General features: G+C 40.1%; 1 protein-coding gene across 18 annotated transcripts in view; it reads right to left on the minus strand.

The window, feature by feature from the left end:
• DLG1 (discs large MAGUK scaffold protein 1) overlaps positions 1–15,023 on the minus strand; it is a 182,821-nt gene that overhangs the window by 95,507 nt on the left and 72,291 nt on the right. For 2 of the 18 annotated variants that reach the window (XM_075418040.1, XM_075418044.1), the window contains exon 1: positions 7,731–8,058. The exons of 13 other annotated variants lie outside the window; for them this stretch is intronic. In XM_075418040.1, coding sequence (XP_075274155.1) covers positions 7,731–7,955 — 225 coding nt within the window. In that variant the 5' untranslated portion in view covers positions 7,956–8,058. Of the gene's footprint in view, positions 1–7,730; positions 8,060–15,023 lie in introns of those variants that run through there. 3 more of the 18 variants (XM_075418041.1, XM_075418046.1, XM_075418045.1) reach the window with 2 other exon arrangements.

Below are 15,023 nucleotides of genomic sequence, written 5' to 3' on the forward strand. Positions count from 1 at the left end.
CAACAACACACAGTCATAGCTATGTAAGTCTCAAAACGTATCAGTACAATAAAGAAAACTGGCCTCAAGAGATGCTAGAATAATATATACGAAACAGGAATCACTGGCTATTACGTGACAATAAAAATCACTCTGCGAAACTCAGACGAGAATGTAGAAGGAATAGAGAAATACAAATTACCTATCAGGGACTACTAAGAATTTACTTAACACTGAGTAGCTCACACAGGGTAGAGCCACTTCTGAGAACTAGAAAAGAAATTCTGACAAAGATTAAATGATTCAAACATTCATACAGAATACGCTTTTCAGGAAAAAAAAAAAAAAACAAAACAAAAAAAAGAGAGCTGAAGAGCCCACCTGTTTTACTGAAAATTTTAACAAGTAATTGTTTTTCATAAAAACAAATTCAAGTACCTCCTCTGTTTTGGACTACAGGGGAAAGCACTGGCCCCAACAGTGGTTCTAGAAGAGAAAGAAATTCTTCTGAAAAGAGACTGTATAGCTGGTGTGCATGTAAATTTATCATGTGCATGTTTATTTATGTTCATGTTCAATTTATCTTGTTTAACAAGACAACCATTTCTCTCCCTGAGTTACTATAAATCCCAGAAAGGCTGTGGACACAAAGTTTACCATGACTCTGAGCTGGGTATAAACTAAAAGTCTCTTAAGTTGCACAACACATATATCATGTCAGCTCTCAAATACGGATGCAGATCACCCTAAAAGACAAAGTCACGTTTTCTAAAAACATTTAAGACATTGTTGTTGCATTAGCTTCTTCAGACTAAAAGAAACATCCTGCACATCCTTAATCATAATTGAGAGCGCTCTTGATGTTGTAGACTAAAATAGAAGAACAGAAAGAAGCTGGTGTTCACTTTAGATTCAACGATTCTACCAGACAGTCATTTACTTAATAATTGTATTAACTGAAACATACACAGCAGCTTCAGCAGCAAAACAGAAATGCTATACCACGGGAGCCATGCTAGAGCTGTTTAGCAGCTGACAGCAGGTGAAAGACAGACTGGCTTGTATTTGACTTTCAAAACATTTTGTCAATCAATACAAGCCTCAACTGAGAGGGCAACTATTACAATATAAAATAAATTAGCGAAGTTATGTAACAGACCTAAAGAGTCCTACCTCTTTCACAGGCTTCCATGCACTTGGCTTCCTAAGGCAAGGCCCTGTGAGTCCACCTGAGTTATTAGCTGGAGTTGCAGAGACTGGATTAAGACGGGATCCAGTGCCTGCCTCGCCTGAAGGTTCAGAGCCCTGGGCACAACATAGACAGAAAGCCCCAGCAGTAGCAGTAGTAACCCAAAAGCAAAACATTCTGTGTCCCCTTCTCCTTTGCTTACCAGATTTCTGACTCATTCTGGAAAAAGTAATTTTCTTGAGATACAATGGAACAGAAGCATGAAGAAATTCTGCTATCAACTCTGAGACAGAACAACAGCTGTGAGAGAACAGGTGAGAGAAAGCGGAGCCCCAGCCCCTCTGGCAGGAAGCCGTGCCTGCAGGTAGCTGGAGCACCGGTTCAGTTCTTATCATCATTGCCGTGCTGCGAGCGATGAACTGAGGTCACGCACTGCACATGCCAACGTCGCAGTCACACGCCCGGGTGTGGAAGGAAGCAGCACACCCCCGTTACTCCATGAGCCCACTGGCTGCCTTCATAAGCGGAGAGACAACTGGCTACACCAGGGAACCACCATGATACTAACACACTCTACATGACATTACATGATAGATGAGTTGTATTCTTAAGATTTATTAATTTTAATATACTTTTAAAACTGCTTAACTCTTTTTAAAATGTCAGGCAAGCTCCAAAGTCTTTAGAAGTTTCTGTGTCCACTGTACACAGTTAGAATGTTTACAAAATGAACCAGAGGTTCCAGAGTCCCTTAAGGCTCGAGTTTAAATTGACAAGAATTTCCTACTTTTCAGTCTATTGATTAGAACACATATTAATGCATTCCTCTTACAGAATAAATTCATACCATTTTTATCTCTGCTATAATGCCCTCTTATGGAAAATGTAACCAGTGGCAGAACTAAAATTTGCAAAATAATTTCATACTGTTACAAATGTATGATATTACATAGCTAAAAATCAAGAAGAAGAAGGAAACTTAGTACAGTAGAACTCAAGTTTATATTTCAGAAGGTGCTTTCTTATAGTTAAAATCATCCAGAGCAAATACTATATTTAAAGCTGCTTTCTCATATGTTCATCACAATATTAGCAGCAACAATTTCCAGCCAACATATGCTTGAATTTTAAACTCGGGGAAAAGTCTGCATTAAAAAAATCTAACAATGTCAACAGTTGTTCTATGTACTCACATAAACTTGTGTTTAGGTTTGGCCTGGATAAATGCCAGGTGCCCACCAAAACTGCTCGATGACTCCCCCTCCTCAGCTGGACAGGGGAGAGGAAATATGATGGAAGGCTCAAGGGTCGAGACAAGGAGAGAGATCACTCGGCCATTACCATCACGGACAAAACTGACTGAACTTGGGGAGAAAAAAGAAACTTCATTTATCACCAATCAAATCAGAGTAGGATCCTGAGAAATAAAACCAGACCTTAAAACACCTTCCCCCCCACCCCTCCCCTCTTCCCAGGCTCATCTTCACTCCCTTTTCTCTCCCTCCTCCCCCTGAGCGGTGCAGGGGGATGGGGAATGGGGGTTACGGTCAGTTCATCACACCTTGTCTCTGCTGCTCCTCATCCCTCAGGGGGAGGACTCCTCACACTCTGCCCCTGCTCCAGGGTGGGCTCCCCACGGGGTCACAGCCTCCTTCAGGCATCCACCTGCTCCGGCGTGGGGTCCCTTCCACGGGCTATAGGTGGATACCTGCTCCACCATGGACCTCCATGGGCTGCAGGCGGATAACCTACCTCACCATGATCTTCATCACAAGTTGCAAGGGAAGGCTCACTGCTCCGACATTTCGGGCACCTCCTCCCCCCCCTCCTTCTTCACTGACCTTGGTGTCTGCAGAGCTTTTTCTCTCACATCGTCTCACTCCTCTCTCTACACTGCCGTTTCACCACAGAGGTTTTTTTTCTTCCCTTTCTTCACTGTGTTATCCCAGCGGCACTACCACCGTCGCCAACTGGCTTGGCCTTGGCCAGCGGCGGGTCCGTCTTAGAGCCGGCTGGCACTGGCTTTATCAGACATGGGGGAAGCTTCTCACAGCTTCTCACAGAAGGTACCACTATAGCCCCGCTGCTACCAAAACCTTGCCACGCAAACCCATAACAACTTGCCTACAGTTGCTCCTGTAACTCCTTTCTTCTTTACTGTATCACCTCTTTAAATCAAAAAAATGTATTGAATAAAATCAAACCTGCGAGTAAAGAACTTCACATTATGCAATGGCTGGCATAATAAAGTCCCAGCTTCACTTATAAACTTGAGGGGATGCTAAAAGTCACACACCCACACAAAAGTTTAATATTGTTCATAAAACATATCACCCACTGTGACACATCCTGATACGCCTAAGTTAAACTGCAACCAAATCGTCTGAACGTTCAGCTGCAGTATCTTCCTGCTACAAGTTCCAGGTTTAATTCCACGTCTCCTATTAAGCCCCCACACCTTTTTTGCTTTTCAACTGCTGCTTGTTTAACTAAACCTCTACATACTGTATCAGAACTACTTTTTTCTTGTCTCACATATTTTTAGCATGTGCCTTAGCGCTACAATCTGTATGCCTAAAAATATCTAAATACTTAAATATACCAAAATTCTTGCTGTAAGAAATCAGTTCTTGCAATTTCTGAACTGTAAGAAGCACAACAAAAAGGGGTTAGGGTAGAAACCTGGAGTTTTTAATCATTATCTTTTAAACTTTACAACACCTCTATGTTGTCTGATTACACACAGCATTTCATCCAAGCTAGAACAATGTTCACAATATTTCAATGAATTTGAAAGCAATATGCTAGGAGCAATGACATATAGTAAAACTTTTTTTGAAATATCTTTATCAAGATCTTTAGATCTTTCCTTAAAAAGGAAGAAATACAAAGACAATAAATTACTGGGCTTAAACAACTCACAGAAGCAGTTGATAAACTCTGAAATCTGAAGTTAAGCTTATGAAATGGATATGTGGAGTTAGGAGGGGTTTTCTGCTCCCCTCTCTCTTCCCCCTCCCCCCTTTCCTAAAACATGTCCTAAAAAGTATCAGTATAAATTAGCACAGCATATTCAAACAGCTAAACAATTTTTCAGTATCAAATGCCAGAAGCATATTAAACTATGTTACATGCTAAGAACCCCTAAATGCATCATTCTTAGAACCTGTTTAACGCCATGTGAGTTTCAGGGTTCTTTCTGAATTTGTAACACAACCTGGGCCAGATGCTACTGACAGTTAAAACGCATTCAGAGACTTGATAGCCATACCCTCTGTCAGGAACAGGGGCTTCCCAGAGCTCCGTAAAGACTCTGGGGGAAGGAACTGCCTTGGATACAGCTATCTTTGTTCATGCAATACGCATATCTCTTGTTAGGACAGCACTTCAAATCACTGAGTATTTTTCATTTGCATAACCATATATTTACTAAGGTAGTTACCCTTGTGACAGCACCAATTTGTTGAAGATCCTTATCTTCCATTTTATGTCACAGATTTGGCTTATATTAAAGAAATTCATACATTTGCTGACAAAAATTCAAAGATCAACTTCTAATCAAATTCCCTAATTCTTCTGAGTAACTAACTCCTCATCACAGGGAATGCAGAAAGAAGGAGGAAGAAACAGTAAAGGCCTCAAACGCCTGAGCATGTTAAATCAGCTTCCCCAGAGTCATAAAGGAGACTGGTGTGGTGAGCAGGGCAGGAAGGCATTGCTAACTCCACAGCAGTTCAGCACTTGGAAAAGGATCAGGTATTAACCCAGGGGGATGTACTGCTCTTCTATGGACAGATTGCAATGACTGATCACTGAACTCCTTGTTATTGGAGTAACGCAAAGTCTACAAATCACTACGACCACCTCAAGTTCCATGTGAAGCACCCTGGAGACCTTGGCTAGGGCAGGACACAAGCAGAGAGTCAGAGTGACCACTTACTGTCTCTGTTTGTACCTGTTCACACCATCTGTTTCCACTGCTGCCTTCTTCCTACAATAGATGGGCGATATGAATCTTCTAACAACATTAAAAAGGCCAACACTAGCAGATAAGACACATTTAATGCTTGAAAATGGGTTGCTAGTCTTCAGGGCGCTGTGGCTTTTTACAGTAGCCTTTCACTCCTGACTAGCCCTCCGTGCCACAATGCCTTTGGGCACACATGCATTCTCTTGGGCATAAACCTAGCCATGAGTACAACAAAACGCAGTGCCACCACACCCATCCCCAACTTCCTCCTTGCTTCTTTAGAGCACAAGACCCCCTACTCAAAAAATACCCTGCCCCAAAATACAAAGTCCCTTCTTCAGCAAAAGTCCTTTTACCACCTTGCTGGGAGAAGCTGACCAGTTGTAACCCCCAGAGAAGCAAAGGGGCATGCAGCCCCATCTCCAGCAGCCAGTTCCCTTTCACTGGTGACGCAGGGAACTAAGTATCACCATTCCACATCACCCCATCCCACTGAAGAAAGCCAAGCAAATGAAGGGACAGCTAAAAACGGGTGCTATGTAGCAAATCCACAAGAAAAGGCCAGTGCTTTACGAAACATTGGTTTGACTTTGTATATGTCAAAAATCATGATGTCACAACAGTAAGTATAAAGCCCATCATCACAAGCAGAATTTCAACAGACAAGGTTAGAGAGATACATCACATTAATTATTTATTTTGACTCTGCAAAGGTGATTACATTCAAGTGATGTGGATGCATCTTAAATGAACAAATAAAAGTCGTCAAGAATTTTCAGGATACTACATCACAGAACAAAAACTGAAGAGAACTGAAAAACAAAATTGCACCACAATGAGCAATCTTTCAATGTCTTTTTCCCTCCCTGAGGCTAGAACGGCTGCGCTGGGCGGATAAGGTAGGAGGATAGTACAGCACCTTTCCAAAGAGGCTTCAACAAGCTCTTACGTCTTCAGTGCATTACTTCTGAATATGCTCATTAAGTTTTTTAAAACCACTTCAAAATATTTTATGTTTTTTTCCCTCCTTCTGGCCATTAACATGTATAAGCAGTTCTTTTTAATGGAAGAACTGTCAGACTTCTGAAAAAATTTGGCAGGCTTTCACAGAGGTAAGCTATCTTTTTCACAGCAGAAAAAACGGAACAAACATTGGGATATTCACAAAATCACAGCTTTGGTTTGAAGGAATCTCAGGACCTTTATCTGCTCCAAACCACGCTCAAAGCAGAGGCTATTTGGTATTTTATTTATCAGCAAATTTCTGATCCTGACTAGTCAGTCCAACTGCAAGTTTCATGCGTTCCAGTATTACTTGCTCAAGCATTAAACAAGTAAGAGCAACTATAATATTTATTCAAAAGGCTAACACTGTATATTTTGTTTTTTAAAAAATAACAGTACTTAAAAGCTATTATACCTACCAAATGCATCACCTAGAGTTGTACAATGACCCATTACAGAAACTACAGGATCATTCTGCAACGTTCATGTACATTCACAACAAGAAAATGAAAAGATCTCCCCCTCTAAGATCTCCTATTCATTGTTTACTCTAAATTCACAAGCAAAAAACAGGCAACAATAAGCCGAGTTCCAGATGAAGTACCAGTTTATCATCTTTGAAACAATTACCAACAGATACAAAATATCTTAATACTACTACAGTGTCTGGGGGTAACAAATTTTTTCCTTTCTTTACAAGTTTGTGGAGTACTTCAGTTTATACGACATCAAGAAAGCAATTATTCTTGACTAAAGCTGAATTTAGCTTGACAGTAAGCAAAACAGATCTAATGTCACATTTTTAAACAATGCTGACATTTCAGCATTATCCAAAGAAATACTCATCTACTAATGCCAATAAATTTAAACTTCTCTCGATATCAACCATAAGAACTCACCCCCAAATCCACAGACTTGAAATTTGGCTTGCCTCCTTTGACTTGACTTCAGTAAGGATTACTAAAAACATCACTTAGAGCAGATTGATAGTCAAGTTGAAAAATGTCATGTTTTTCTCACAGACTGCACTATTAAATGTATATTCTGTATGTAAGGAAGGCATTCCTTCATCTTATTTATGAATTATTAGCAGCCAAAAAACCCAGAAAAGTCATACAGGCTAGCATTTGTTGTGCTACATACAATTAAGACTTTAAATTATTTAATATCTTAAATACAATTGCTTAACCAGGAGATATGTGGTCTTTATTTGAACTGTCATCTTACTGCTAGCTATGAAATTGGTATTTCTTAACCACATTATTCTCCTCCAGGGCTACGCAGCAGAATGCAAACTACGTTTTTCAGTATTTCAGTAAAATATCTCATATTTAAACTTGTTGGAGGCTCACCACTAGCAAAATAACTTTAAAAAAAATCAGATTTCATTCAAATGCTCACATTTTCATGCTTTAATGCTAAAAATCATTCAGAGCTCTGTCAAACATGAAAATGAAAGCAGACAGAAAACACCATTCATAAATCAGATACCACATGAAAGCATGCATATATAAATAATTACTATTTCTGGCTAGCAAGTAATCAGAAAACATGCAGACACAATAATTTCAGCAACTGGCATATTACCTGGGTGGAGCTGGCAGCAACAGAAATGCAGTCAATGAAACCATGTCTCCGAGTGAAAAATGCAACTATCTGCTGCCAACGGGAAGGCTCGTTCCGTAACTCATCTGTCGAGCCCTTCTTTGCCCACTGCTTCTGCTTTGGGCCTACAGAACTGTGGCTTGAGCTAGTGTTGCCTCGATTGGCGCGAGAATAGAGGAGTGTGTTATTTCCGAAAATGTAATTCATCTCTGCAGCTCTGCAGGTGGTTGCCAGGCAGTCTTACTTCCCTACCAGCTGCTGAGTGGTGAATGAGCAGGAAAAAAAAAATGCAGATAGAATTACAGCAGCATCATTTACAGACCAGGAAAACAAAATTCTTGACAGCTGATGCTATTTTTCTTCCAAGCTTTTCCACTCCCTACATCCCTTCTCTACCTGCGACTACAGTAACAAGCACAACCTTGAGAAATTAAAAAAAAAAAAAAAAAAAAAAAAAAAAAAAAAAAAAAAAAAGGAAGCAAATGCTTTTCTTATTTTCCCTTTTTCAGAACCCACAGGATTGAAAGCTTGTTTTCCCTTCCCAGATGACAACAGATATTTAAGAGAAACTGGGTAGCAGGTACAGTACAATGTTACAAATTCACAGCTATGAGGATGGTGGTGGATGATAACAGCTACTGGGTGGAGAAACCATGGATCAAAAATAACCAAGTTTCAATCACTGCCTGTAGTAAGATCCAATAGCATCTTTTCATTTCCTTGCTTGCATAAATTATAAATCTGAACTGAACAAAACAGGGAGCTTGCAGCATAACTGCACTTGTTCACTGATTCTGTCTTTCTGAAAACGTTTCACAGAGCAAAAGACCTTACCACATTCAGAAAAAACATTCAAGAAAGAAGCATTTGCTCATTTTTTCTTCTTGTTTTTTCCTCTCTCAGTGAACAAAACAGCTACAGAGGGAAGATATTGTCGTGCCACAGAACAGTCATTTTGTGCTGCGTATCGATGGATGTCTAGTGGGGCCGTTTTGTTGTTTGGGTTTTTTTAATCAGCAAGAACATTAGGGATATTAAGGCTAAACACCAGGAGTCAACACTCTGTTTTTCTTATTCTGTGATTAATGTATCATGATCATAACGACTATTTCCAAAATTCTTTGAATACTGTAAGCATAATATGAAAACACTACTTCTCAAAAGTACAATTGGCAAAAAATGAAAAATTCTTATTATGCACTAATGAATTTTCTACAAAATTACTTTGATTTCCAATGCAAATCACAAAAGCATTACTGCTATAGATGAGCATTTTCTCTGCCCTCTTCACAGTAAGAAAAGAGAGGTCACACACAGTAAATATCTGAAAGATTATAAGAAATCAAGTTACCTTACAGAATTCACCATTTGACTTTTCATAGTCAATTATTTTAAGAAAAATCCTCCAGCTCGCATCAAAGAGATTACTTAGGAAATCAGCTAAGTGTCAAGGCTTTCTGTACCAGCTTGCCCCTGGAAATCTAACAAAAAGCTATGAAAACTGCTTATTGCATATTTCTGTACAAAATGCTCTGATGGTCATAATCATATCACCAGTGCAAACATTTTCAAAACAAAGAAAACTCCATAGGATGAACAAAGGCAGAAGAGTTCCTTACAATGCTGCCATAAGTCACAACACCACAATTCTTTAAATCCACTGACTCATGACACGCGTTTTAGTGGGGATTACCAGATTCCTCCATATACTTCGTCTTGTTGCAATATACTCTTCTCCTTAACAAATTCTTACTGACAGCTGTTCTAGTCTGCTTAACAAATTTTTCCTGGCAGCTTATGTTACAAGCAGAAATAATAAGTACATTAATTTAAAAATGTGGTAATAAGATCAATGCACCATTTACTTCTAGTCACTAGTACAGCTCAATAACATATCACATACAAATATTCTGAGTATATCTTTCAGACAGACTTTATTAATATTCATAAAACACAACGGCTTATCAGTGTAATCATCTGAAACTCAGTCTGACTTGTGCAGTGCCCTCAAAGCTATGTTCAGGAGGTAGATAACGGACATAAAGAAACACTTGAGACATACTAGATGCAATGATCTACTTAAGTGGACAAGCTTTTTATAATGTGAATTCTTTCCATGGGAAGACTACAGCCCTACCTGAGCCCTAACTTTTCCACACTTGAAGAAAACACCTAGTCTGAAAAACGTCTGTGAATTTATTACTGGAGAAATTCCTTAATCACTGGCTATTATTAAAGATGTTTGGAATAAAATACAAATTGCATGCTTTGAATTCTGACTCTTCTTACAAAGAGTCCAAGTGAAAATATTTTTCATGGTTTTCTTCATATGGCTTTGAACATTGATACTGCTGTACATTTTAAAACATCTGAGAGCACAAGAATATTAGTACAACTTTGAAAAGAACATGTTTCAGAATTCAGTTATATACATGACAGAGATACATGTATGTGTCTTCACAGGCTTCAAACTGAGAGTCACATGGGAGAGTATTGTTTAAAATTCTGAAAAGCAAACACCTCAATACCTGGACAAGCGAGGCACCAAGTACATATTTGTCTTGCCATTCTATCACTGTCTGAAGATGAGGCAAGTTTGCTGTGTTTTAAGGCAGTTTCTCTGAAGGATGATTTCCACCCAGACAGCAATCAACTGTGGCATCACTGATTAAAGAGACTTTAGAAATCAGCACTTCAGGAAAGGCTCATATGGACAAAAAAAAAATCCTGAAAGTGAAGCTATGATGATTTCATTTCAACGGAGACAGAAATACAGAAAAGCACTTCAGGAAGAGGTTATGCAATCACACTGGTGATACAAGGCAGCAATCTGTGTCACCTACACTCCATATGGATATTAATGGTATCGAGCAAGATTTGCTCATGCCTAAGACGAAAGAGTTGCAGTTATTTATAGGAGCCTGTACTGCAGTAACGAGAAAAATCCTGATTTTTACAAATTACAAAGCAACCTGAAGATGAAGGCATGGCACAACTCTAGAGATGGTTCAACATCAGGACACTGCAAAGGAGTCCAGACTAGAAGAATGGTCGCTTGCACAGTTGAAAAAAAGATGGGTGGGAGTAAAAACAAGGGCTTGTTTTGGTGAAAGAGCCTTTCAGTACAGGGTCAAATACCTGGTTTTGGATAGAAAAAGATGTATCCAGAGAAAGGAGACAATCTAAGAATCATCAACACAGAGGTAGCTGAAATTGCATCTGTGAATCTGGAGTGCAGAGGTAGAACAGGGAGGCTCACCAGGGACACTCAGGAAGTCCTAATAGGAGCTGAGAGATTCCATCATCCATTTTTCATATGCACAGAATCACTGAATCACAGAATTTTAGGGGTTGGAAGGGACCTCTGTGGGTCATCTAGTCCAACCCCCCTGCCAAAGCAGGGTCACCTACAGCAGGCTGCAGAGGACCTTGTCCAGGAGGGTCCTGAATATCTCCAGAGAAGGAGACTCCACAACCTCCCCGGGCAGCCTGTTCCAGGGCTCCGTCACCCTCAGAGGGAAGAAGTTCTTCCTCATGTTCAGCTGGAACTTCCTATGCTTCAGTTTGTGCCCGTTGCCCCTTGTCCTGTCGCTGGGCACCACTGAAAAGAGTCTGGCCCCATCCTCCTGACCCCCACCCTTCAGATATTTATAGGCATTTATAAGGTCCCCTCTCAGCCTTCTCTTCTCCAGGCTAAACAAGCCCAGCTCCCTCAGCCTTTCCTCGTAGGACAGATGCTCAAGGCCCCTCAGCATCCTCATAGCCCTCTGCTGGACTCTCTCCAGTAGCTCCTCATCTTTCTTGAAGTGGGGAGCCCAGAACTGGACACAGTACTCCAGACGGGGCCTCACTAGGGCAGTGTAGAGGGGAAGGAGAACCTCCCTCGACCTGCTGGCCACACTCCTCCGAATACATCCCAGAATCCCGTTAGCTTTCTTGGCAGCCAGGGCACACTGCTGGCTCATGGTCAACCTGTTGTCCACCAGGACACCCAGGTCCCTTCTCCGCAGAGCTGCTCTCCAGCAGGTCCGCCCCAAGCCTGTACTGGTGCATGGGGTTGTTCCTCCCCAGGTGCAGGACCCTGCACTTCCCCTTGTTGAACCTCATCAGGTTCCTCTCTGCCCAACTTTCCAGCCTGTCCAGGTCGCTTCTTGATACTGAGCTGACTGGAATAAAAAACACACAGAAAAAAACCCCAAAATAAACACACACACACTAAGAAAAACCCATAAAAAAACCTCCACCAAAACCAAACATCACAGCAAAACAAAAAAGCCCCTATTTACTGTGAGGCAAGAACTGAGAATGCGTAGATTTAAAAAAAAAAAGAAAAAAAACCAACAACAAACCAACCACCAAACCACAAAACAAAATGGCAGTAATTAAGATTTCTGTATCAGTACACATACCTTTCCATAACTTAATAAATTTACTGAAAGATCCATCTGCAGTTGTAGCGGATGCAGAGTAACACTGTTCTGCAGCCAATTAACAAGATACAGTAATCACAGTGGTTACTGAATTTAAAAATTAACATCAAATACTTGGAATAAAGTTCCTCTGATTTTGTACCTGAGCCAATTTTTATCATCAGCTTGCTGGGACAAGTTAAAACATGACATAATGCCATATTTTAATCTCAAAGTTTTCCTAGACATGCCTTTACAAGCAGCATGCATACTTTGAAATTAAAAAAGCACAGCAACAAAAACTGTCTGTATACACAAACAGCAGTTGTATCTCAATTACCTTTTCAAACAATAACAACAAAACCCCTGAAGCATTTGAAAAGTGTCTTATACTAGTTTTATTGCCATTCTGCTAACAGAATATTGGCTAGAATAAGCACAGACCCTAAAAAGACAGACTGATATACTTAATAGAGAATATTCAAGAACCACCTAAAACAACGGCAGGGGCTTATTTATTTTCAGTATCACTTAGGTTTTTACTGAAAAATTAAAGACAAGAGAAATGTGCAGAATTCAATTTAAATACTCCAGTATCGACTATGCAGCTTTAACTCTCCAGGCAGGGGAACAAAAATCACCACTGCAAATGCAGATACAAATTCATTTTTACTTTTTACGCTTTTCACATTTCTATGTTTAATAAATTTTTACTAGCATAACAAATTTAAGTCTCGTTACCAAGCATATGCAATGCTCTAAGCCAAAGCCCAGGAGTATACCACTCAAATTCGACACTAGAAGAAGAAATTGTTCACTCTTTCTGCTAAGATATGTTAGAGAGCCTGTTTTACCTTTTAGCTGAGAGACAGGACTGAAAGGATATCCCTTGATCGTGTGATTTACATAGTGAATAGAAAGTAGATATTTTACTGCTGAAACTACCTTACAGGTAAACACCCCAGCACAATTATTCAATAATGATACAATTTAGTATAAATATTGAATATAAAAAATTATTGCATTATTACTCATACTACATTTCAGACAACCTACCAATCTGTGCAGATTAAACTGCCCAGTCTTCCACACCCTGTTCATGAACCGCCTGCTCATCTTTCTGGCACGCCACACTGATAAAAACATCTTGTGTTTAATGCAAGTTTCTTTCGGCTTTCTTCAGTCAACAGAGTGAACTCGACTGCACTGAGAGCTCAGGGCAAATCTCAGGCAAAAAGAGTATAACCAGTTATTAAGAAGACCTGATGTTGATTACTGTTATCTTAGGTTGTTCTAATGTTTGGATTAATCCACAGTCCATCTGTTGCAGTTTTTCTTTCTTATCTCTGTTGACAAGAATTTGTTGAGCAGATCCATACTGAGAAAGGGGCAGATTTGGTCAGCTGCCTCTTACTATAAGACACAAACTGACACCTTCACACATACCTGTATATTCTTCAATTATAGGAAGTTTAAAAGCAGCAACGGAGCAAGAACTCGGGCAAGGCATTGTAATTAAAGATTGTAGAGCACCTCCTCTCATGAGTAATGCTTGTCTAAAAATTAGTATTTCTGAGGGTACATTCAAGTTTTTCTTTATAATTTCCACCATTCAAGGAATGTTCCTAACTCTGTAAGTACTGTCTTTCTGCTGAAGACGTTATAAAGCTTTAGAAAAGTCTCCATTTAGCAAAAGGTAACAGATTGCAGCTTTCTCACAATCATAAATATCAATCAATCTTGCAAATTACATGTCAATTGATCTTTAATTTCTAAATAGAAACAGCGTCTTCATCTTCAGTGTAATCTTGCCTACGACTAACCATGAGTGTGACTTCATAGTTCCTCAAATCACAAAGGGCACCAGTTCTTTCTGAGAGTAGAAAGAGCCTCCCACTGAACAGAGGAGTTTATTTTAACAGAAGCTCCACAAGCTCTAAAAGACTTCTGGGCAAGGACTTGAGGGAATGAGGGGGACTGGAGTGAAGACCCACCATGAGATAAAGAGAAGGGAACCTACTAAGCTTATCAGCACAAGATTTGAGTTCACAGGAAAAGGAGGTTGTCCTGCATTAAAGGAATCATGAGTGTATATGCACATTTATACAAGCAGTTACTTCCCGTACAGGTTAATGGGAAGGAGTTCAATAAAGGTACTTGCTTCTTGTTGAAGAAAAAGGGCAGAAGAACAATGTACGCTGTAATATCTTTATTGGTGTAGACCAAAACCAAAATACTATCAGCAGCTGAACGACTATTCTAAAGTCAGAGGCTGACTGTAGATCACTGTGTTTAGCGGCTATAAGACAATTATCACCCGCTGACTTATATTTCCAAATATATAATTCTGAAATAACCATTCCCTAGTCATTTTATAATGTTAGTGACTCAATCTTACTGACTGTAGTTTTATTGATATCTCCTGACTCAGTTCTTTCCCAAACTGAGGAGTCAAACTGATTTATCCTTCATTGTACAGTAGCTGCCCCCTGCCTCTGACCACTCTTACTTCTCTGCTGTGAACCATTTCTAAGTGTGCTGGTTTTGGCTGGGGTAGAGTTGATTTTCTTCCTAGTAGCTAGTATAAGGCTTTGTTTTGGATTTGTGCTCTAAACAGTTGATAATACGCTATCAGTGAGCAGCGCTTACGCAGAGCCAAGGCCTTTTTTCCTCCTCATCCCCCCCACCAGCGAGCAGGCTGGGGGGCGCAAGGAGTTGGGAGGGGACACAGCCGGGACAGCTGACCCCGGCTGACCAAAGGGATATTCCATGTCATATGACATCATGCTCAGCATATGAAGCTGAGGGAAGCAGGACTTGTCTTCCCAAGTAACCGTTATGGGTGATGGAGCCCTGTTTTCCTGGA

This window comes from Opisthocomus hoazin, chromosome 4 (genome assembly GCF_030867145.1).
Source record: "Opisthocomus hoazin isolate bOpiHoa1 chromosome 4, bOpiHoa1.hap1, whole genome shotgun sequence".
NCBI classification, from domain to species: domain Eukaryota; kingdom Metazoa; phylum Chordata; class Aves; order Opisthocomiformes; family Opisthocomidae; genus Opisthocomus; species Opisthocomus hoazin.